General features: G+C 40.5%; 1 protein-coding gene across 4 annotated transcripts; it reads left to right on the forward strand.

Moving 5' to 3' along the window:
* On the forward strand, positions 1-25,926 carry denr (density regulated re-initiation and release factor). Of its 4 annotated transcripts, XM_033043201.1 has the most exons (10): positions 1-136; positions 5,817-5,889; positions 8,872-8,977; positions 9,898-9,917; positions 12,438-12,522; positions 12,714-12,758; positions 14,506-14,583; positions 17,466-17,582; positions 17,911-18,050; positions 25,651-25,926. In XM_033043201.1, exons 3-10 carry the CDS (start codon positions 8,881-8,883, stop codon positions 25,693-25,695), a joined length of 627 nt encoding a protein of 208 aa, XP_032899092.1. In that variant the 5' UTR covers positions 1-136; positions 5,817-5,889; positions 8,872-8,880; the 3' UTR covers positions 25,696-25,926. The 4 variants fall into 4 exon arrangements, with proteins under 4 accessions (XP_032899092.1, XP_032899088.1, XP_032899093.1 ...); XM_033043197.1 differs by lacking the exon at positions 5,817-5,889 and having other exon boundaries at positions 2-136; XM_033043203.1 differs by lacking the exon at positions 12,714-12,758 and having other exon boundaries at positions 3-136.
* The last annotated feature ends 24 nt before the right edge of the window (positions 25,927-25,950 follow it).

Genomic DNA, 25,950 nt, shown 5'->3' on the forward strand with positions numbered 1-25,950 from the left:
TGGCGCGGTGTGTGTGCGTCGGGCGGTGCGGGAGGCCGTGCGGACGGTTGGTTCACGGGGACAGTTTGATTCATTTGATGAGGAATCAATGATCCGCGTTTGATGATCACACTGGAACCCGGCGACTGGTGCAAAGGTATGATGCGGCCTTTGCAGCTCAGTGTGAAGGTGCGGCCGGACACCTGTCCACTCCCAATCTCCTGGGGGACAGTTGCTGCCCGAGCCATGCGTTGCTGCAATTATTTTACTTTGCTTTTTTTCCCCTCATTTAAACAAAAATGTTTTCGGTGCAATCCCACATCATTTACTGCACTGGGTTGGGGTATTATTGCTCCATTTGCCTTTATACGGATTGCATAATGACAATTTTGTGCACGACCCACTCGACTGTGGGGTGTGTGTTTTCTTCCTCAGGGTGTCCCAAATGCCTTCACAGCTGGTGACATTTTTTTTTTAAAGTATAGTCAACGGTTGCAATTGTGGGGAGCCGTGGGACCAGCAGTTGTAATTGTGGGTAGTGGTACAGCCGACGGTTGTAACTGCGGGGAGTGGTGTAACATGCGGTGAGTAGTGCAGCCAATTTGCTCGCCATTTCTCGCAAACTTGAATACAAAAATTAACTGGAAATCTGTTCTTTGTAAACCTAAACATGGGATAAAAATAGGTGAGGACTGAAATAACTCCCTTACTACCTTCAAAATGTGCTAGACGGATTGTTGCAACATTCTCAGCAAATTTCGAAATGTGCAGTTATTCTAAAACCATGAAGTATGCATCTTAACTTGACCTTTTTGCTGCCTTCTGGTTTCCTGTGTATGGAATAATGTGGGATTAGGATGAGGTACTGGAAGTTATACTTCAGTTAGGAAAGGCTGCAAAGAAAACCCAGGGAGCTATAGGCCTATACACCTAACATCTGTGGTTGGTGAGTTACTGGGGATTCTGAGGGATAAGACAGGGCTGCCAACATTGGGTGAGCTTGAAATTGTGCAATCTGGTGCATACTGTAGTGAGTCTTTTAACTTGCACTTGAATGCAATATTTTTATGCTTCAAATTGGATTAGGTATGAATAAGGTTAGGCCAGGCTCTGGTCAACAGGTGCAGCACATGAATGACCTTAGTATATTCATGTATGGAAATCAGATTATAATTCATGCTGTTATGCATATATATATATATATATTATATGAATGTGTATATATATGTGTATGTATATGTGTATATATATGTGTATGTATATGTGTATATATATGTGTATGTATATGTGTGTATATATATGTATGTATATGTGTGTATATATATGTATGTATATGTGTGTATATATATGTATGTATATGTGTGTATATATATGTATGTATATGTGTGTGTATATATATGTGTATATGTATGTATATGTGTGTGTATATATATGTGTATATATATGTATGTATATGTGTGTGTATATATATATGTATGTATATGTGTGTGTATATATATGTATGTATATGTGTGTGTATATATATGTATGTATATGTGTGTGTATATATATGTATGTATATGTGTGTGTATATATATGTATGTATATGTGTGTGTATATATATGTATGTATGTGTGTGTATATATATGTATGTGTGTGTGTGTATATATATATATGTGTGTGTGTGTGTATATATATGTGTGTGTGTGTGTATATATATATGTGTGTGTGTGTATATATGTGTGTGTGTGTGTGTATATATATGTGTGTGTGTGTGTATATATATGTGTGTGTGTGTGTATATATATGTGTGTGTGTGTGTATATATATGTATGTATATGTGTGTGTGTATATATATGTATGTATATGTGTGTGTATATATATGTATGTATGTGTGTGTGTATATATATGTATGTATGTGTGTGTGTGTATATATATGTATGTATGTGTGTGTGTGTATATATATGTATGTATGTGTGTGTGTGTATATATATGTATGTATATGTGTGTGTGTATATATATGTATGTATATGTGTGTGTGTATATATATGTATGTATATGTGTGTGTGTATATATATGTATGTATATGTGTGTGTGTATATATATGTGTGTGTGTATATATATGTATGTATATGTGTGTGTGTATATATATGTATGTATATGTGTGTATGTGTATATATATGTGTGTATGTGTATATATATGTATGTATATGTGTGTATATATATGTGTATATATATGTATATAGAGAGAGATAGAGAGAGATAGAGAAACAAAAACATAGAATCAAGGCAAGAGTGGTCAGACTTCCATCACTGGTCTGCACAAATAAATCAATCAACCTTACCCTTTGACTATAGAAACAAGATGAAAATAATGCCACATTTTCAACTGTATATGGTTCAATGAAATTAATATATATATGTAAAACATATATATGGAAGCAGGCCTTCGGCCTACCAAGTCCACACTGACCAGCAATCTACGATACACCAGTTGTATCCTACACGCCAGGGACAATTTACAGAAGCCAATTAACCGACAAACCTGCACTTCTTTCAGATGTGGAGAAACCAGAATATCCAGAGAAAACCATGTGGTCATAAGGAGAATGTACAAATACTGTACAGACAGCACCCGTAGTCAGGATCTGATCTGGGTCTGTGGTGCTGCAAGGCATCAACTTCACCGCTGTGCCACCGTGCCACCCCATTAAATTATTTTTTTCTGTAATATATTATGGTGTCACGTCAATAAAAATGAACACATGAATCTGATTTCTGGCCTTAGTTGGATAATACACATCTCCAGTCATTGTGTTTTATGGCTGGTTTTCAACCTCTCGACCCGAAACATCACACATTTCTCTCCAGAGATGCTGCCTGTTCTGCTATTCCAGCTTTTAGTGTCCATCTTCAGTTTAAACCACCATCTGCAGTTCCTTCCTACACCCTTTGTTAAGCGAAACAGGTCCTATTCTCATAATATTATTCACCTCAACTAAGTATTTTCTTCACCTCCGTTGCTGCAGAGAATACAATCCCAGTTATCAAATCTTTCTTCAAAGTGAAAGTTTCTTTACGGGAAACCCGCCGACAGAAAACTATTCTCATTGGTGAGTGTGGAGGATTGTGACTTTATTTATTATTTATATTTTAAAAATATATATTTTTGAGCGTGAGAACTTCTGTCATCAGCGTGAGAGCATGAGAATTTCGTAAAATGCGTGAGTCTCACGCTCATGCGTGAGAGTTGGCAGCCCTGGATAAGATGTGCATGCATTTGGAAAGACTAAAGTTTATTAGAGATAGTCAGCGTGGCTTTGTGATTATGTCTCACAAATTTGATTGAGTTTTTTTTACAGGTTGCTGAGGATAGGGTGGTAGGCATAGTCTATATATCCTTTGATAAGGTTCAGCATAGTAGGCTACTTTGGAAGATTAGATCACATGAAATCCCACAGGGAATGCTAATTAATTGGATACATAAGTGGCTTGATGGTAGGAACCAGAGGGTAATGGTGGAAGGTTGTTTTTCGCACTGGAAACCCGTGACTAGTGGTGTGCCTTCAAAATTGGGTTTAAAGGTTTGTTGTTTGTCATCTATATCAACGATTTGGATGAGAATGTAGAAGGCATGTTCTGTGGCAGGAAGGTAAAAGTAAGTCTTTATACGACACTAAAATAGGTAGTATTGTAGACAGTGAAGAACGTTGTCAAGATTACGGCAGGTTCTTGAACAGTTGGGTTAGTAGCCCAAGGAATGGCAAATGGAGTTTCATTTGTATAGTGTAGGGTGTAGCTTCTTGGGGAGTCAAACACAGTGAACGGTAGAGCTCAGGGGAATACGTGGCATAGAAGAATCATGGTGTACTAGTACATAGTTTCCTGTAAATTATGTCACCAGTAGACAGGGTGACGAAGAAAGCTTTTAGCAAGCTGGCCTTCATCAGTCATGTCATTAAGTATAGAAGTTGAGATGAATAAAAGACACGTAATGTTGGAGGAACTCGGCCTGAGTGCTGCCTGATCTGCTGAGTTGCTCCAGCACTTTGTGTCTTTTTTTTGTAAACTAGCATCTGCAGTTCCTTGTTTCTACATAGAAGTTGGGGTGTTGTACGAGACTGCACTATTAGTATTCTGTTCAGATCTGGTCACTCTGCTTCAGGAAATATGTCATTAAGCTGAAAAGAATGCCAAAAAGATTTACCATAATGTTGCCAAGACTTGGGACTAAGTTATAATGAGAGGTTTTAGAGCGTAGGAGACTGAATGGTCATCTTACAAAAGTATAAAATCCTGAGGACCACGCATACAGTGAATGCACGGTCTTTTTTCCAGGGTAGCGGAATCAAGAACTACAGAGCACAGGTTTAGGTGACGGGAAAAGATTTAATAGAAACCCGAGGAACTGCTTTTTCACACAGTGCCTAGTAGATATATGGAATGCGCTTCCAGAAGAAATGGTTGAGGCGGATACAAGAAAAATATTAAAAATACATTTGGAAATGTACACGGAGGGGAAAGGTGCCGAGGGATATGTGAGAAACATGGGCAAATGGCAAAGTTTTGGAAGGGCATCTTTGTCGGAATGGATGAATTGGACCGAGGGGCCTATGTCAGTGCTCTATGACTTCATGATTCTCGGGTGAATGGGTGGTTGATGATCTGTGTGGGCTGAAGGGTCTGTTCCTGTTCTGTATCCCTCCATGACTCTTGCAAGATGCATTATCTCAAACATGATCATGTTGATGTTGGCATTATACATAGCTGTGCATCATCACCGCCTCTCTTGATCATCATAATCATAATCGTACTTTATTAGCCAAGTATGTTTTACAAATACGAGGAATTTGATTTGCCATAGTCATACCAATATAAAGCAACAAGACACACAAAATACATTTTAATATAAACATCCACCACAGTGACTCCTCCATATTCCTCACTGTGATGGAAGGTGAAAAAAAAGTTCAATCTCTTCCCTTCTTTGTTCACCTGCGGTCGGGGGCCTCTAGCCTTCCATTGACTGGACGATCTTGGCTCCCGTAGCTGGCGGTCGGGCCCTCTGCGTCGGGGCAATCAAGCTCCTGCATCGGGGGGATCTCAGCTCCCCCGTGCCAGTCAATTGGACCCCGGGTCGGGGCTAGTCGACCCTCTTGCAACTTTGGAGCTTCCTGACATCAGTCACTACTCGAGACTGCGAGCTCCTCGATGTTGAAATCCGCAGGCCGCGTTTGGAGTGTCGATCCCAGGGAAGGGATCGCAGTCCACAGCCCTGGGGTGGGGTTCAAAATCAGTCTTGAGCAAGGCCTCCAGCCCCATGATGTTAGGCCACAGAGCGACCAGAGATACGATCCGGAAAACAATCGCATCTCCGGCAAGGTAAGAGATTGAAAAAGGTTTCCCCCGGCCCACGCCCCACATAAAACAAAGCCGAGAACATTAACACATACTTTTAAAACACACTAAAAATAATAAAAAAGATGAATAGACAGACATACCATTGGCGAGACTGCCATCGCTGAAGCACCACCTGGTGATCCTTGTATTCCAAGTATCAGATTGTTTGACAGATGGTTAGCAATGGGTAAAAACATCTCCCATTAACTGTTGGGAAGACCAAACGCACTGATATCAATTCCTGTTGCAAACTCTGTTCTCTCACCTCCGACTTTTTCCTCCAGGAATCTATAGTGAACTGAACCAGACTATTCTTGATCTTGTTACCATGTGTGAACTGGAGTTGATTTTTGGACCATACAATTGTGCCATCATTAAGACTACCTATTTCCAAGCCTAAATTATCTGACTCTTTCTTCCCTAATTTGTTTGCAAACTGATATACTTTATCTTCCTAGAACTATAGAGAGAGGTTGAGCAGGCTGGGACTATTCCTTGGAGCGCAGAAGGATAAAGGAGTACTTGCCCAGGGTAAGGGAATCGAGAACCAGAGGACATAGATTTAAGGTGAAGGGGGAAAGATATAATGGGTATCTGGGGGGTAACTTTTTTGCACAAAGGTTGGTGGGTATATGGAATGAGCTGCCAGAGGAGGTAGTTGAGACAGGGACTATCCCAACGTCTCAACTATGCCTTCCGCTCCACCAAAATATGAAATTATTGTGGAAGGTATCTATCATTAATCGGGTTTCCCCAACAATTTTGATGGTTTATAGCGGGTGGCAAATAATCTAAGTGCCTGCTACAGTAAAGTGAGCTAATCCACGCTTATAATATTATGTAGTAACCTGCATGTAAGCTGTGCAATATTAAAACAACAGTATTTCTTCCTTGTGCTTCTGAAATTTGACATTTGTCAGGCTGGAAACAAGTATTGTTCATCTGCATAACACCTGATTACACCCTCTGGATGTCACAATGGGTTATTGCAAACAATGAATTATATTGTTTACTCATTTTTAAGACACAAGTTATCCATATTGTTAGCACCATAAGAAAGAAATGCACAACTGACTTGATAAACCCTGAAGGGTTTGGGTTGGAGGCAAAATCTTGATTGGGAGACTCTTACTCCTACTCTTCAAATAGAGTCTTGGGATCTTTTACATTCAGTTCCATAATAGTATCAGACATTGTGGCGCACTCAATATTACACTGGACGTTCACCTAGATAGTGTGTTTAGGTTTAACGCTGTTGTTACTCCATTCTGTTGATTAATCTCATAGGCATGTCAGCCTCACCTGTGCCTGTCCTTGCTATTGTCTTCTTTGAGCCCTTGCAACTTGTAAATGTACTCTGCATCCCCTCCAAGTTCAGTATATCACTTCAGGGCTGAAGTGTCCAGAACTGTCCAGCAGGGGGCGAATACCAGAATTCTTCACAGCTGTAACCATTTCACAAGCGTATCTGATTTAAACAAGAGTAAAAAGGCCAGAATCTCATCAGCCATTTAATATAACTCTGTTGGTGTGCCCATTTTATCCTGGACCCTTCATAAGCCATTCAATGGTTAGCCTTCTCATCTTTGAATACGTCCTATTGCAAAAAATGTACTTGTACCTTAACATAACACTGAGGAAACTCCAAACTGCGAAAGATGTTGACCTCAAATTAAGTTCCTATCTGCCTTTTCAAATGAATGTAAAAGATTCAGCGCCGTGTTCAGCCCATGTGTGCTAACCAATATTTATCTCTTAGGCAGTATTCATCAAAACATGTTATTACTCAATTTGCTTTTGATGGTTCTACAGCATTTTTGGCTGTCCTGTGGGTGTGACCAGGGGCATAAATAAATCCGTAATAACAAAGAACTGTAGGTGGTTTATCAAAGATAGGCACAAAGTACTGGTGTAACCCATTTGGTCAGGCATCTCTGGAGAACATGCATAGGTGATGTTTTGGGTTGGGATCCTTCTTCAGACTTAAATAAATCTATCAATTTTAATTTATGACTGAATTGTTGACATAAGGTCTGAGGGTCAGCACCATTGAAAGTATTAACTAAAAGTTATGCACATTTTAAGCCTGTTTCATGAAGTGCCTTTATGTCAATAGAGTAGGAATTTTTCGGACACCACCAGATTGATCCAAAGTATATTGTACTCCATCTCTGGAAGGATCTGTGGATGCCACATTGGCCTCTCACCAACCTCCGAACACAGAATCCTTAATCCCGGCAGACTCCCTTGGAAAGGGAATTGGATATTCAGGTAGTTAATTTGTGAGGGACCTCTGATACAAGGAAAACTACTGCTCCACCTTCCGTGATAGAGATGGGGTCTACTACAACGAGTTGGAGACCAGCGTGCGTCTAAACAGGCGCCGTGCAAAGGGGGGCCACGGTGTTCAATTCTAGTATCCTCACCTGTAGTGTGTCACTGTGGGTGAAGCAGGAAATACAGGGACAGGCATTTGGTATAAGCTGAAGAAGGTAATGCTGGAGGAGTGAAGGAAGATTAATAAATAGGCAGAGAAGATTACAAGAATGGTCATGAGCAGGGCCATGGAGGAGGACCTGAATTTTAAACCCATGCATTAGAGGACACAGACAGTAGTTCAATGAAGACATGGTATTTGAAGTATGGGATGTACTGCTGTGGAGGAAGTGGCTTGAGTGTTTTAAAAAGCTAGAAAGCTGTATTATAAGAAGCAGTTTGAGAAATTGTGTCCAAACATTATAATTATTTTGCCAGTAGTGGGGTAAGGTAGTGCCAGAAATCGATAACAGAGCATGAATGGAGTATTTGAAGCCTGACTTTGTCAAAGCTCATGATAAGGTTCACGCTGTTTGCTTTAACTTGTGCAGTTGACCAGGGAAGGAGAGGGATTGAGCAGCAAGAGTTTATGGTAGTACTGAGATAGTCTTGCTGAGCTGAATGCAAACAATGTATTTCACTGTACCAGGTACACATGACAATAGAGAAGCCATTGGTATGGACCAAAATTGGCATAAACACAACTTTGATAATACAAAGGTACACAAAATTGCTGGGGAAACTCAGCGGGTGCAGCAGCATCTATGGAGCGAAGGAAATAGGCGACGTTTCGGGCCGACAAAACCTGCTATTAATTGGAGACACAAGAAACTGCAGATGGTGGAATCTTGAGCATAAAAACAAACTACTGGAGGAACTCAGTGGGTCGGGCAGCATCTGTGGAAGGAATGGGCAGACAATGTTCCAGGTCAGGACCTTTCTTCAGACTGATGATACATGTGGTCGTCTCGTAGTCATGGGGTGAAGTAAGATATGAAACGGATTAACAGCGTGTGAAATTTGTGTTTGTTCTTTGTTGTAGTAATCTATGGCAATAGCAATTGATAATATAGATGAGAGAATTTCTTTCTGCCGATTGGGGAGTTTAACAACAGGATAAAAATATATATATAATTTATGAGTAGAAAACGAGAAATAATGTTTATCTTGTTTGTTTTGAATGAATCTGTTCTTTAGATTGATGAGATGGCCACTACAGAAACTGCTGAATCAGGAAACAAAATGGGAGATAAAACAGTCAGCAATAAGGTGCCATGTCCGTTAAAAGTACTCTACTGTGGAAGTAAGTTTGACAAGTACTATGTGCTAAAACAGTAAAGGGCCTGTCCCACTTTCACGACCTAATTCACGATCTTTTTTACTCGTGGACATTTTTCATCATGCTAGAAAAACACCCTGACCTACTTGATGCCACGAGTATCTACGACAAGCATCACGGCCTGCTGCGACCTACCTTGTGACGACCATGCTGCGAGTATGAGTCAAGGGCAAACTTGGCAGAGGTCGTGAATTTGGTCGTGAAAGTGGGACAGGTCCTTAACATGATGAGGATCTTATTAGTTTGATGTGATGAAATGCCGGGCTGAAATGATAACGTTTTAAACAGTTCTACATCTAGTCATGTTGCCAGAAATATGGAAAATGAGAATGTAACCATGATCGCATACAACAGGATTTATGGTAAAGTTTGGATGAACCTGTTCATTATGAGGTGAGGGGAGATGGGAAGAAAGAGGACGAGCAGCAAAACTGAGAAGGGAAACAACTTAAAGTTAAGCCAAAAATGGGTTTACAAAATACATCAGTGTGGAACAAAAAACATTTAATAATACAATATACATAAAATGTTTTACTTATTTACATTAAACATCTAAAATAAAGACATGCCCAGTGCAATGACATTCTCTATGACAAAGTATCATGTTTTTTTAAATTAAAAAAATCTTTTAATGGAAGTTAAATTATCTAGCAAAAATATTATGAAGTTGTTTATTCCCTGTATATTATTCTAATTAAACATTGGGATATGAGTTTAAATTGCACTTACTGAACTTGCCACTTCTAAGGCATATAATTGGCGTCTTAATCAATTTGCTTAATTGATTTAATTGCATGCAAGCATTTTCAAACTCTTCGTACATTGCTTGTTCCAAAATTTTATAATTGTTTAAACTCAAATTACTGTTTTTTCCCTCTTTCTAGTCTGTTCATTGCCAACAGAGGTAAGTACAAATAATTACCAAATCTATTAAGCTCTCCTTTTTATTTTTGTTTATTACTTTTTTTCCTATTTTGAATGGTATTTTTCAAGTTCTCTGAGCCTCTGTTGATTGGATGGTGTAAATAGATAGCAATTTACAATTCCTGTTTTTCCCAGCTATACAGCGAAAGAAAAGATAGGTATATGGAGAAGTTACACTTCTTTAATTAAACTTTACTGCACCCATATTTCTATTTGCTTAGCTTTTCATGTGACCTTTATCTGCATTTTACTCGGACTGTACGAATATTCAGTTATAACAAATAAAGTGTTGATACATATGTAAATGGTACCTTAAGACCTTTTTATATCCCAATCAATCACACTCCATGGTTAAATTATTAATGATTTCATACTCCCAAACCATGGTCGATGCTACAAAGGTACACAAAAATGCTGGAGAAACTCAGCGGGTACAGCAGCATCTATGGAGCGAAGGAAATAGGTAACGTTTCGGGCCGAAACCCTTCTTCAGATTATGCTACAAATAAGACAGGCATCAAATATTTTAGAGAGAGATACAAGGAACCGCAGGTGCTGGCTTACAAAAAATAACACGAATGGTGGAGTAACTCAGCGGGTCAGGCAACATCTCTGGAGAACAAGGATCGGTGATGTTTTGGGTCAGAACCGTTCTTTAACTATTTTATATATATTGGCTTTAGTTTAGATTTTACTTTTAGAGATACAGTGTGGAAACAAGCCCTTTGGCCCACCGAGTCCACGCTGACCAGCGATCACCCATATACTTGTTTTATGTTATCCCACTTTCTCATCCACTCCCTGCACACTGGGGGCAATTTAGAGGCCAATTAACCTATGAAGCGACATGTCTATGGGATGTGGAAGGAAACCGGAGCACCCAGAGGTAAACATGCAATCGCAGGGAGAATGTGCAAACTCCCTGCAGACAGTACAGATAGATGTCGTTTTGCAGTCTGAGAAGGGTCCCGAACCGGAACCTATACAAGTTCTCCAGAGATGCTGCCTGACCACTAAGCTACTCCAGCACTCGTGTCTTCTTTGTCAAACCATCATCTGCAGTTCCTTATTTCTAGATGTCCATTTTTGTCCAACCGTGTATATAAAAATACACAAAGTATGACTGAGTATTAAAGATTGTCAAATTGTGCAACAAACTTGTGTTACTTTATGCGTGCTTTCCAGTGAGGCTAAGTTGTAGACATTTCTGAATTCACCTCAATTCAAGGTTTTTATTTGTTGCTGACTTGAGAGTAGTTTACATAGCAATGTAACCGGGGAAGTGCAGGAAATCACTGGCAGCAGGTTCGTGGCTTCTGCATTCAATAGCATGTTAGAGTCATGCAGCATGGAAACAGGCCCTTTGGCCCAACTTGCCCACGCCAAGGGGATTGTCTGGACGTTGCTAACGGTTTCTCAGTGAGTACGGAGTTCTATAACCTTTCCCACTTTGGAGCACTTAAGGCCACTTCCTTTCAAAATGACGCATTTCAATTTATTTTCACATTTGGCGAAAGTACCAATTTTCTGTCATTAGGGATCAGGACTGTGCCATTTAAATATTTTGCACTTTAGTAGTAGTCAGTCCATAGAGGATCTTGATAACCACACACAGTCAACACTTCTGACTGAGTCAGTGGGTTAGGTTTGTCTGACTCGTAGTATAGAAATATAGCATGGAAGCAGATTATTTGGCCCACTGAGTCCATGCTACCCATAGATCACCCATTCACACTAGTTCTACGTAATCCCATTCCCTACAAGCTAGGGGGTAATTTACAGAGGTCAATTAACCTACAAACCTGTATGTCTTTGGGATGTGGGAGGAAACCGGAGCACCTGGAGGAAACCCACAAAGCCACACAGGGAGAACATGCAAACTCCATACAGACAGCACCCAAGGTTAGATCGAACCCGAATCTCTGGCGCTATGGAGCAGGAGCTCTCCCAGCTGCATATTGAACCACTGCTTCTTGCCTTCCACTGCTGTGAACCTCTTGAAAATCATTATAAACATTAATTTTCCTTTCAGAATTTAATAATATCATTGTTATTGTGCCATGAATGAACTGATAAATGTAACATGTACTCAGTAGGTCCAGTAGTGTCTGTAGAGAGAGAACTTGAGCCGTTATTTCAGGCCAATGATCTTTCCTCAGACGTTATTGGTTTTAGGTTGTTAATTTATGTCGAATCCATTTGGCCATGTTTGAACTGGAAAAATTTGCTGTTACAGAGTATAAGCTCAAAATTCTTCTATTTTGTGTTTGAATTTTGACAAAATTTGAAGATTTTGATGTTTCTTTCCAAAATTGTATGATGCATTACCTCGTATAAAAACTAGTAATGGGTTGGCGTTTTCTATCACGGAATCAATATTGGCTGCTTGGCTTCTTGATTCTACCATTGGTACTTATAATGTTGACTCTCCAAATGGGAAATCTTCATTAACTCAATAACGTTTCTAAAATTATTATATACACGCTGTTTCTTTTGACAGTATTGTGAGTATATGCCTCAGTATACCAAGTGCAGACAATGGCTGGAGAAGAACTGCCCAGAGGAATTTGCAAAACTCAGTATAGGTATGAAAGAATCATTTCTCGTGTAGTATTTTAAATATAAAGATCTGTGCTTCAGGATGTTGATGTGAGCTCCCTTTGGGGAAACTAATTTTTGAAGCATCTTATGTGGTGCATATGCTATGTACTGTATCAGTTCCAAAGGTATTAATACAGCACCCTATCTCCTGCCTTTATGTTTTGCCATGATACAGACACTGGCCTTACTATCTCCAGTCAAAGTTGCTATGCTGCTGCAAGTAAGAATTACATTGTTCTGTTTCGGTACAAATGACAATAAAACACTCTTGACTTGAAATATATCACTGTAGTTTAAAGCAAAATAAATGATTAGTAAGAAAGGCTAGCTTATCCACAAGCTTGTGTGTGTTAAAGTGCCCAATATTCCCAACCCACAATTGATCATTTAATATCCTAACAGAGATAACGACCATAAGTTGTAAATGAATTCAGAGGTGGGGAGATAAGGGAGAGAGAAGAAACATTTATTTCACAGTTTAATTTAGAGATACAGCATGGAAACAGGCCCTTCAGCCCACCATGTCCGTGCCGACCATTGATCACTAGTTCTATGGTATCCCACTTTCTCATCTACTCCCTACACACTAGGAGCATATTGTTTTTTACAGAGGCCTATTCATCTACAAACCCGCACGTCTTTAAGACGGGGGTGGAAATTGGAGCACCCAGAGGAAGCCAACATGATCACAGTAAGAATGTGTAAATACCACACAGACCGCACTTGAGGTCAGGATCAAACTCAGTTCTCAGGCACTGTGAGGCAGCAGCTCTACCAGCTGCGCTACTGAGCCACCCTTTCTGACTTTTTGCCTTCCACTGCTATGAACTAAGATTAAAAAATTACTTTCAGAATTCAATAATATTGTTATTGTGCCAAGAATGGACTGATAAATATAACATGCATTTACATAAAATTCCAGCAGTATTTGATACTTTGATGGAAGAAATGGGTTAAAACAAAACAATGTCATCTGTCTTGGCACATAGAATAGGCACAAGACAAACACAAGTTCATCACAATTATGAAGACATCTTTAGAATCTGAACACAACCAAGGATGTTTCTCCCCATCAATATATGTTGCATGAAGATCTTTTCTAATGTGTATTGCTCAAATAATCCACAGTCTTTCAGCAGTGGCATTATTAAAATGTTATTGTAAAAGATGTTCTTGCTTTTGCACAGTTGTAACATTTTGGGGGAAAAATGAACTAGTCTTTGTTTACGGGGCATAATGTGAATGCTGACCCTGTATGCGTCAACTCCACCTAACTTGGCTTGTAAATCTTGAATGCAAGTGCCTTTCTGCTCTGGAGCACCACAATTAATTTCTTGATTTGCAATTAGCTGGAAACTTCCTGCAGTCAGTAAACTGTCCAAGAACCTTCCTGGTCTTGCGAGAATTAACAAGCACTGGATAAATTAATGTAATAAGGAGGCAGTCTTTGCATCATATCATTCTTATAATTTCACTTTTGCTTACAAAGAGTTGAGAGAGATTTTAAAAAGTGTTAATCGTGTTTTATCTACAAACTATATAGTTTAGACATACAGCATGGAAAGAAGCCCTTCGGCCCACCAAGTGCATGCCAGCGATCATCCCTGTACACTAACCTACACACACTAGGGATAATTTTACAACTTGCCAAAGCCAATTAACCTACAAACCAATACGTCTTTTGAGTGTGGGAAGAAAGAGCACCCGGTGAAAACCCACGGGGTGACGGAGAGAACGTATAAACACTGTACAGATAGTCAGGATCAAACCCGGATCTCTGGCGCTGTAAGGCAGCAACTCTACCATTGCACCACTGTGTCACCCTAAATTGCTTGAGCAGTTTTTCTCAACTAGATCATGTCAACAAAGTATACAATTGAAACTCAGAATCTACATCAAATATTTATTTAAAAAATGAATGAGACAAGATTTTCCATTGAAAATTAACTCTGATTTTTATTTAATAGATCAGTCTACACAACCCGATTCAGGAGGAGGAGAACCGCCAGCTGGAGAGGAGGAAGAAAAGAAAAAACAAAGACGAGGTTACTGTGCCTTTTATATCAAACATTTACAAACATTCAAACCAACATAATCAGTAGGAGGCAGCTAAAACATCACTGAAGTAGCCACCGGTCATTTAAAAAAAAAATTATGAATCTCTTGATTTCCAGCTACCTATGTGAAAGGTCCCTACCCAAAACATCATCAAAAATTTATTTCAGAGATGCTACCTGACCCGCTGAATTACTCCAGCATTTTATGCCTATTTTTGGTATAGACCAGTATCTGTAGTTCCTTTTTATTACCTATTTGATCTGCTTCCAAGTAAATAATGGGTTTATAGGTCCCACACTGAGTGAGATCCACAGTTGCACTGTACTTTCTGGTGAGTAGATAGCCTTTTCCGAATCTGAATGTAATTTTCCACTCAAATATTTGTATGTGCAGACTAACTCTCCCCAGTTGACAAGTGCAACTGTGGAGAGGTACAGACAATGGCCCACCTACTGACTTGCGGTGGAGAGGCATGCACTGTGGACGATCTCCACAGAGGCACAGATGTGGCACTGGCTGTGGCAAAGCAATGGCAGAACTTAGTCTGACACACGAGCGAACGAACTGCATATATGTCGACTTGTATATTCAGACTAACTTCAATGCACATTCCATCCATTTAAATTAAGGTTTGTGTATATTCCAAGACCTCCCATTTCCAGACACACTCAATTTCTTCCACTTCAGTAGTGCAGAGTGGGAGAGTTCTGCTACACCAAAAAGCAATGTATCATTGGTGTAACTATGAATAGTTACGGGTTACACATCCGTCAACTAACATCAAAGATGGGCGTTTATCTCTGTGTGGTAAACTAAAGCTTGCTACGTGTCTACTCCGTTTTCTGTTTTGCTAGTACTTTGGTTTAATGTGAATACTATTGTCAATGTGTTAACCTTGAACTGCTGCTTCTCTATAAAACAACCCTCACAAATAATTAATAGTTGGAATATTCTAGGTTTCAATACAGTTTTCCATTTGCCACTTTTCTAAGAGAATGTTGCCTCATTAAGTAATCGGATGGGATCACAAGTGAGCCTAGTTGGCAGACTCTATGACTCTATCTCAAATTATATATTTCTATCTTCAACTGCTTTTCTGCTGAAGAAGTTGTTGACCATTCGCAGAGATACTTTTCCGCGAATAGACAATCCCCAATGCTTGGGCAATTGGCCGTGCGTGGCCCTGTGAATGTTGGCTACCCAAATGTGGAAATTGTCATGTATTCCATCCTTTTCTTTTTGCACTTATTATGAACACTTAATGTAGTTTCATAGTTTCCCTGAACCATGACCAGAAGTGATGCATTTATACTAATTTTATTCCCTACTCTTCTAGACTTAATGCACGGAGAGGAGTTGGAACTCCGTGTTTAGTTTCCTGAATTGCAATCAGTGCACAAAAAATAAAATATTATTTTCTATCCAATTTCTTTTTAAAATGCAGTTTAAAGATTCATTAACACAACTGATATGCCATTTTCTTGCCCTCCAGAGTAAAACAATATTTTTAAATATTCAAAACAAGCAGTATGATTTGTACTTGAAAGATGTACTTGCAGATGCTGGAACTCTTGTCAAAACACAGAGTGCTGTATTAACTCTGTTAGTGGGTCAGACAGCGCTGATGGAGGGAATGTATAGACAACATTTTGTGTTGGGACTCGAAGGGTCCTAACCTGAAGCATCACCTATCCATTTCTTCCACAGATAGGTTCATAGGAGCCGAATTGGGTCATTGAGTACTCCGCAATTCAATTATGGCTGATCTGTCTTTCCCTTTCAATCCCATTAACCTGCCTTCTCCCCATACCCTTTGACACCCTTACTAATCAATAATCTGTCAATTTCCTCTTTAAAATTGCCCAATAATTTCCTCTTTAAAAATGCCCAATGACTTGACCTCCACAGCCATGTGTGGCAATGAATTCCACAGATTCACCACCCTCTGGACCAAGAAATTCCTCTTCACCTTCTTTCTGAAGGACCTCCGATTTCTGAATCTTCTCTCCATTTAGAGAATAGTCTACACTTTTATTACTACTACTAAAGTGCATGACCTCACACTTTGCTACACTGTGTTCCATCTTCCACTTTGCCCACTCTCCCAAGCTGTCCAAGCTCTACTGCAGATTCCCTGCTTCCACTACACTTACCTGCCCCTCCACCTGCCTTCGTATTATATGCAAACTTGGCTACAAAGCCATCAATTTAATCGTACAAATCATTAATATACTACGTGAAGAGCAGCGGACCCAACACCGACCCCTGTGAAACACTACTAGTCACCGGCACCCAACCAAAAAATGCCTGCTATATTCCCATTCTTTACCTTCTGCCATACAGTCAACCTTCTATCCATGCTTGTATCTTCCCTCTAATACCATGGGCTCTCGTTGTTTAGCAGCCTTTGTGATGCACCTTATCAAAGGCCTTCTGAAAATCGCTGCCTAACTCGCTGGTTTAAAGCCTGTCCCACTTGGGCGTCATTTGCGCGTCACGCAGGTGGAGCGCCAAGATTTTGTGAATCCCAAAATCCTGGGGCGCCCCGCGCGTCACTGCCTACGCCACCATGCTTCACCACGCGCCATGCGCGCTTCATGCACGCCGTACGCGCATCACGTGTGCGTCGTGACGCCTAAATGATGTCGCGTAAATGACGCCCAAGTGGGACAAGCCCTTTACTCTGGTACTTTATGATTTGTGCTTAAGTGGCAAGTTACATAACTAAATGTCAAATAAAGTTTGAATTTTCTAACTACAGATAATTTACAAATGTGATTTGCCTCTATATAAAACAAGCTGAGCATGTGCGGATTGTTGGTAGTGATCGAACTCGTGTTCTAATAAAAGTTGCATTTTTGTTTTTAAGGTGGCAGAGGTATAATTAAACAAAAGAAAAAGACAGCCCCTCAAAAGGTTACAATAGCCAAAATCCCAAGAGCAAAAAAGAAATATGTAACAAGAGTCTGTGGCCTTGCAACCTTTGGCAAGTATTCGATGTTAATCATTTTACTGTCATTTTATATTCTTCTGAATACGGGGAGCATGAAAAATATGAATTGGAATTTTCCTGCATGTTGATTTAATTCCTATTTTCTCTAAAATTGCCTCTCCTCAAACAAAACACCTTAGCAGTTGAACAAAATATCATGCAATAATTTAATACAGAGAGGAAAACTGATGGATTAACTGAATGCCTTTTATTCTTTTTAATTTCCCATGCAACATTGTTCTAAAATTGGAATTTGGTTAACTCAGCCCAAAATCTTAGTTGAAATTATTATTAATGGTTCTTTTCTTTGTATATAAAACAGAGATCGAACTTAAAGAAGCCCAACGATTCTTTGCTCAGAAGTTCTCCTGTGGAGCATCCGTTACAGGAGAAGATGAAATTACGATTCAGGGTGATGTAACAGATGATATTATGGATGTAATTCAAGAGAAATGGCCAGAGGTAAGACTTCCTTTTTCTTCACTGCCACACGGAGAGTGGTGGGGGCCTGAAACTTATTGCCAGGGTGGTGGTGGAGGTAGTGTTTAAGGGCTTATAGATAGTCACATAGAAGTGCAGGGAATAGATGGATATGGAGCATGTATGGACAGATGAGATCATGTAACTTAGCATCTTGTTTGCCACAAACATTATGAGCTACTTTTCTCTGCTCTATAAAATTTCTCAGATTGTGGCTTTGAAAACCTTCACCAATGTTGAGACTAATTATTGTTCTGAAGTCTAGGTCTGAAGAGGGGTCTTGACCCGAAACACCACGCATTCCTTTTCTGTAGAGATGCTGTCTGACCCGCCGAGTTACTCCAGTGTCTATCTTCAGTTTAAACCAGCATTTGCAGTTCCTTCCCACACATGAAGTTAATGAACTTTAAGTTCAAGACTAGTCCCCTGATGGAAGTGTTCAGGTTTGATGGGTGTTCAATGCCTGCAATCTATGCACATACAATGCTGAAGAAATTCTAAGCACAATTTTTTCTGGTGTGTAACAAGGAAAATTGCCTTCCTAATGGGCCCAACCAGATATATCAAAAGTGTGAAGATTAATTGGAGAGAGAATTGTACATTACAGGAAGGACGTGGAGGCTTTGGAAAGTGTGCAGGGGAGGTTTACCAGAATTTTGCCTACATTAGAAAGTATTAGCTCCAGAGAGGGGTTAGACAGACTTGCATTGTTTCCTCCAGAATGCCAGAGATTGCGGAGACACCTGATAAAAGTATATAAAATTATGAGAGGCATAAATAGGGTAGACAGTCAACATTTACCCCAGGATAGAATAGCCTTAAGTCGACGGGGGAAAAGTTTAAAGGAGATTTTGAAGGAAATTTTCTTACAAAGAGGGTGGTGAGCGCCTGGAATGCACTATCAGGGTTGGTTGAGGCAGATACAATGATTGCAATTAAGAAGATTTTGGATGGGCATATAGACATGCAAGGTATGGATGCACTTGGATTGTGGACAGGTAGATGAGAGATGATCTTGGCATCGTGTTCGGCACAGATATTGGCTAAAAGGCCCATTCTTGTGCTGTACTGTTTGTTCTATGTTCTATAAAAACGTATTGCAGACTCCAGGGTTTGTCAGTGGAGGCGAAAGAAAATAGGTAATTTGCTACTTTCCATCAATGGTGAGGGACTATTCATTATTTGCAGATGTATTTATTGTTCTCGGTACACATTGATCCATTTGTTTCTTTAAATGCAAATCTGATAAAGGAATTTCAGTTTCATTTTTACAGATATAGCATGGAAGCAGCCCCTTTGGTCCACCCAGTCCACATTGGTCATCGATCACCCGTTCTCACTAATTCTATGTTATCCCACTTTCACATCGACTTCCTACACACAGGGAGGAACTTACAAAATCACGCATCTTTAGGGTGTTGGAGAAAACCAGAGCATTCCGAGGAATCGCACGCAGTCACAGGGAGAACGTACAAGCTGTCTTCAGACAGCACCCAAAATCAGGATCGAACCTGGGTCTCTGGTGCTGTGAGACAGCAGTCTACCAGAAGCGCCACTGTTATTTTGAGGTTTTAACTTTACCAGAGTATCTATCTCCGGAAAAGAGCTCTGCTAGATTGTTCTTAATAAAAAAAAAATTTTTAAAAATCTAACACTAGGGCAGCGGTAGAGTTGCTGCCTTACAGCGCTTGCAGCACCAGAGACCCGGGTTCAATCCCGACTCCTGGTACTGTCTGTACGGAGTTTGTATGTTCTCCCCGTGAGCTGTGTGGGTTTTCTCCGAGATTTTCTTTCCTCCCACACTTCAGACATACAGATATGTAGGTAAATTGGCTTGGTATAAGTGTCAATTGTCCCTAGTGTGTGTAGGATAGTGTTAATGTGCAGGGGTTGCTGATCGGTGCAGACTCAGTGGGACGAAGGGCCTGTTTCCGCGCTGTATCTCTAAACTAAGGTAAACTAAAAACCAGACTAGATGGTTCTGATCTAACTTGGGTTCACTGCCTCTCCGCCCCCACTATTCTTCTCTGGTAATGGAGGGCCAACCCAGCCTGCTGCATTGGACAGGCATACTGTATGCTGCAGTGGGCTGTAGGAGGTGAATAGGCCTCGGGTGTGTAGCGTTGGTGCTGGCTGCCGTCAAAGTAATTTGAATTTTATTTAGTGTCTCTGATAGCTGAAGATTTAAAAAAAAAATTCAAATAGATTGGAATAATTTTAAAAATAAGATTTTTTTTAAAATCAAATTATAAATATATATAATTGAACTGCATTCGTACACATATCATTTTGCACAAGGATAACAAAATGCATGTAACACTCCTTTCTAACTCTGCTGCTGAATTTGTGTTGTCACAGTGAGATCTGTACAGTGGCACAGCTGATAGAGCTTCTGCCTCACAGCGCCAGAGATCAGGGTTCGATCCTAACCTTGGGTGCTGTCTGAGTGGAGTTTACACAATGTCGCTTTGACTGTGGGTTTCCTCCGTGTGCTCCAGTTACCTCCCACATCCCAAAGGCACGCAGGTTGATTGACCCTCTGTAAATTGCCCTTAATGTCTTAAGGAATGGATGAGAAAGTGTGATAACATAGAACTAGTGTGAACGGGTAATCGATGGTCCGGGTGGACCTGGTAGGCCAAGGGCCTGTTGTCATGCTGTATCTTTGGGGCAGTATGGTGGCACAGCGGTAGAGTTGTTGCCTTACAGCGCCAGAGACCCGGGTTCAATCCTGATTACGGGTGCTGTCTGTACAGAGTTTGTACGTTCTCCCTGTGATTTGCTCCGGTTGCCTTTCACACTCCATGTAGATGTAGGGGTTTGTAGGTCATTTGGCTTTGGTAAAAAATATAAAATGTCCCCGGTGCAGGGGGTCGGCAACCTACGGCCCCTGGGCCAAATGCAGCCCGTAACCCGAAATCAGCCGGCCCGCAGGCGTATTTATTTTTCCGTAATCATCCGGCCCGCAGACTTCCTTCATCTCCGGTACCTCGCTGGCCCGAGGCGCCCAGGCACAGTGACGCAAGGACACAAGGAGGCCTGCGTTGGCAGTCGTAATTGCAGAGCGGCTAAGCGCCGAGCTCTGGCTGTACCGTGTCCTGCACAAAGCCGCCAGCACGGCCGCGCACCTTCTGTGTCTGGGCTTCACTGTCGGGATCGGGGTTGTCAATAGGCCGGGGACGAGTGAGTATGATATTTGGGCCACCGCCTTCAGGACAGAGCCAAGGCAATGGCCCGTAGATACGCCATGTTAGTGAGCGCCCGTAACTAGGGGCCAATGCTCTGGGTGGCGTCCTCGAAGGGGCAGGATCTATGTGAACACGTGATTTGATGCCTGCCATTCGGGGCGGGATCCATGTGTACACGTGATAGATGTAGCCCGCCATCCGCTCACAGACATGCTTCCCGGCCCCTATGCAGAACAAGGTTGCCGACCCCTGTCCTAGTGTGTTGGATAATGTAAATGTTCAGGGATTGCTGGTCGGCGCGGACTCAGCGGGCCTTAGGATCTGTTTCCGAGCTGTATCTCAAAACTAAACTAATCTCTAAACTCTACCTCTACGCAATGTTCTGCTGAATTCTGCTTCGGAGTCCAGGCGTGGAACAGAAAGTCAGCTGCACCAGCATCTGACACCTGGGTCATTTCAGACATCTGCTTTTGTCCAAGCAATGCCCAAAATGAGCTGAGCAGCTAAACGGCTGATATACGGCACTTGCCAGTCGAACTGTTAATGCACAGCATGATGCGGCGCAAAGTTCAACCTCCACCTGACTAAAGGTTGGCATATAAATAAAACTCATCCAGCAAGGCATAACAATTTTATCTTTTGGCCTTAACGAGACATCTTTTAAGCATTCGTTAAGGTCCTTCATTATTGAACATTGCCCTCGATTTTGCAGTTGTATTGACAATGAAGCTACTGGATTTTGCCATTGAAATGACAGCAATTTCAGCATTTCTGCATTTAGGTATGGAATTCTTTAAATTTTTTTGCCTGTTATCCACGCAAATTAATTGAGCTGACTAGAGCCTCTGGTATAAAATGAACCAGACTTTCTGCAAATTATACTTTAGATATCATCTGGGAAATCTGAGTAGGGTTTTTAAGGCTGTTTAACCATAATTACGATATAGTAACCTGCTTCGTGCTGAACAAAATTTGTTTTAAATGTGTAACTCATTGTTTTTATACAGTGAATCCTAGCTGTAGATTCTCCCACATCCACTTTGTTAAGATCCATTTGGATCTTAATGTTTTAATCTCTCAAGTCTTTAACTCCACCTGTCCAACTTTTCCTCATGGAAATATGCCTATTGTAGTTATTAGTCTAAACCTTCAATAAACTGCTTCCAACTCATATATATCCTTCCTTAAATAAGCAGACCATTGCTACGCACACTTCACCAGATGTGGTCTTATTGATGCTCTGTATAACTGAAGCTTTACCTGCACTTTTGCATTCAATTTGCAAAAAATAATGGTAAACATTCTGTTGGTTATCTATTGACTTGTAATTGACTTTGGCAGATCGTGCACAATGATATCCAGAATCTTTTGCACCTCAGAACTCTTGCAATCTCTTACCATCTAAATAAACTGCTTATTTTATTTTTTGTACCAAAATTAACACTTTTGCATTTTCTTTCGTTGATCTCCATTTACCTCATCTTTGTTCACTCATTTAATCTATTATCCCTTTGCGTCCCTGTTTTATGTTCTCCCCACAATTTATTTCCCTCTCCTCCTTGTATCCCTTCGCTGCCTTTGTTTAATTCATTTATATAAATTGTTTGAAGTTGAGGCCATGGCTCCAATTCCTGTAGCACCACCCCTTGTCACATTTGGCAACCAGAAAAGATCTACTTATGTTCAAATAGACATAAATTGCTGGAGTAACTCAACGGGTCAGGCAGCAGCTCTGGAGAAAAGGAATGGGTGACATTTCAGGTTGAGGCCCTTCTTCAGAAGAAAGGTTTGAAGAAGGGTCTTGATCCAAAACGTCACCTATTCCTTTTCACCAGAGATGCTACCTGACTCCAACATTTTGTGTCTATCTTCAGTGTAAACCTGCATCTGCAGTTCCATCCTTCACATCTATTTATATTTTCTCTGTTTCCTGTTATCTAGTGCATCTTCCTTCCACACTTAGATGTAATGTTTGATGTGGCACTTTATTTAAATAGTTCCTGGAAATCTAAGTTTAGTGCATCCTCTGACCTGCTTTTTAACTGTCATAAGACTCTGTAAATTGTAACAGAATCATTGCCAATTCGTACTTTATCACAAAATAAACAGGGTTCATCATTTTAAATAGTTGGAATAGATTGTGGAGCCTGGAAGGGTATAAAATACCTAATGGAGAGATGAGTATCTGTTGAGAACAGGAAACTGAGGCCACAGCTGTGGGAATGATAGAGAGACAAAAGTATAAAGACAAATGCTCAGTCATACTTGTGATCTGAAGAGGGAAGCAATACGCCAGCAAGTATTTGGTCCCAAGGTAGAGCAAAGCACAGTGAGTAATGAATATAATAAACATGAAACAATTAAAAACAAGTCACCATTTTATGGAGCCTTCACAGAGTGCAGAAGTAAAAGAGCAGGTGTTGCATCTTCTAACATGTATGTGAAGGGAGCACTGTTAGGGGATGGTGGACGAGCTGGGTGTGGAATGAATTATATTTTTGGAATACTGAAAAAATAAATCCCAGATGTATTAAAGAATTCGGAGAATGCTCTATTGAAGTGGTGGCTTCTGGTTTAAAGGGTGAACCCTTTTATGATTACAGGAGGGAATAACAGAGGTGAGGGCAAAACTCAGATATCGAGGCAAATACACACTTGGGCCCTTGTCAACTACAGTTGAAACAAGACCAACAAAGCATTGGAATGGAAAGCTGGCATTGTAAGAGCAGCTATCACCAAAGTATATAAAATAATAGAATTGGATAGTATTCTCATAGGAAGCAAGGAAGAAGGAAATGTGATCACGGTGGCTATTGGTACCAGCAGGTTTATATTGGGCACTGTTTGATTTGTTTCCCCAAATGGAGATGGCATAGAAATGTCGATGATCACCAATGTAAAGGCAAAGGAGGACCGAGGTTAATTGCATTTTCTAGTTTGGAGTAATAGTGGGAAGCAGGACAAGGTCAGTGGGAATCAAGATGAAGAAGACTGTGAAGGGCTGCAATGCCTTGGTTCCACAGCCAGCCAGGCATGGTTAGTAATATTGTATTTTATATTTAGAAGTATTAAGGGAATTGAAAGGAGTGTTCAATTTAAGAATATATTTATTTAGGCAGAGGAAGATGGTTGTGGGTATAAACTGATGGGGGTTTTGTTCAAGAAAAAAGTCCTGTTGAAGAGTTGTCGCCCTGTCCTAACTGGGTGCTTGCTTTGGATGCTTTGAATGGTCAAAATGTAGATCTGAAGTTACTGGATAAGGAAAGACCCATCGAGAGAAATAATGTAGACACAATATGTTGGAGTAACTCAGCGTCTCGGGATAGGAATGAGTGAAGTTTCGGGTCTGAAGAATAGTCTCGACCCAAAACGTCATCCATTCCTTGTATCCAGAGATGATGCCTGTCCCGTTGAGTTACTCCAGCATTTTGTATCTATCTTTAGAGAGAAATAAGGTTCTTGAGGAAAGAACAGGCTGAAGTGTGAATTCTACAATGACAATCGTGTTTGTATCTCGTGGTAAAGGGAGAGAAACTGGTTTGGCATTGAAGGTTGAGTTTGAGTGCAATGTCAAGAAATGTTAGGTGAAATAATGATTAATCTTGATTTCTAGTGTAAAAGAAGATAGAGAGAGGTGTCAAGAGTTGTATTATGTAGGTCTGTGTTCGAAACAGCAGGGTGAAAATGTACCACATTATATTACAGTATCAGGGCTGGACCTTGGAGAGAAAGGTGATGTGAATTTACTATAGTCGATCAGTGTGGAGGGTCTCTGAAATTAGGACTGATTCATGCTGGCTTTCCCCAGTGGACGTCACCAAAGGGAAGGAACCAGGTAGAACAGGAATTTGGAAACTGGACAAAGGGGAGAACTTTAAAATGACATGAGTGTGGTGATAGATTTCAACATTATGCTAACTTCAGTTCAGTGAGGTTAGACTATCAAGGCATAAAGTTTATTATAAAGATGTTCTCGGACAGGTACAGAAGCATCTGCAGGTGCAAGGTTTGGAAATATCTGCTGTCTTGGTTCCTTTTGTCCTCTCTGCTATAACAACAACCTTATCAGGCTCTGGTTAATGACTACCCAATAACATTTCAGGGGTCAGAATATTTCCACCTTGTTTGAATATTTATGCTTGTCCTGCATAATTCAACAACGACACTGAGGGGACTCAATCAATCTTCTGTTTAAATGTAACAAAAATGAACTGCAGATGCTGGTTTATACCAAAGATAGACACAAAATGCTGGAGTAACTCAGCGGGTTAGCCATCATCTCTGGGGGGAAATGGATAGGTGACGTTTCGGGTCTGAAGAAGGGTCCTCGCCAATCAATCTTGTGTTTAACCTGCTTCACCTTTCCAGTTGCTGAATGTAAATTATTCTTGCAGGTGGATGATGACTCAATTGAAGATCTTGGAGAAGTAAAGAAGTGACCAGCACTTTTATTGTTCGTTTCAACTGGCGGAAGATATTTGGACAAACAGTGATAAGGCTTTTTATTACAGATATCCCCTCTAGTCAAACGTCCTCAATGGATTTGAGGCTATTTTCTTGTACTTTGGTTGCCAAAGCTCCTGTGAAAATTCTGGATTATGCTTTAAAAAAAGAACATTGAGTGCACTAAGATCCTTACTTTAATAAAATATCTGTTTTGATCTCTTGTGGATCATTAGAGTTGGGATTTGTTT

Source organism: Amblyraja radiata, chromosome 25, assembly GCF_010909765.2.
Source record: "Amblyraja radiata isolate CabotCenter1 chromosome 25, sAmbRad1.1.pri, whole genome shotgun sequence".
Classification (NCBI taxonomy): domain Eukaryota; kingdom Metazoa; phylum Chordata; class Chondrichthyes; order Rajiformes; family Rajidae; genus Amblyraja; species Amblyraja radiata.

What these genes read in the sequence shown, in the direction of transcription:
- denr (XM_033043201.1), top strand. Translation starts at nt 8,881, where the DNA reads ATGGCCACTACAGAAACTGCTGAATCAGGAAACAAAATGGGAGATAAA. An exon ending in ATTTGCAAAACTCAGTATAG is followed by an intron (nt 12,523 to 12,713) that starts GTATGAAAGAAT and finishes GCCATGATACAG; the next exon opens with ACACTGGCCTTACTATCTCC. An exon ending in CTGTGGCCTTGCAACCTTTG is followed by an intron (nt 17,583 to 17,910) that starts GCAAGTATTCGA and finishes TATATAAAACAG; the next exon opens with AGATCGAACTTAAAGAAGCC.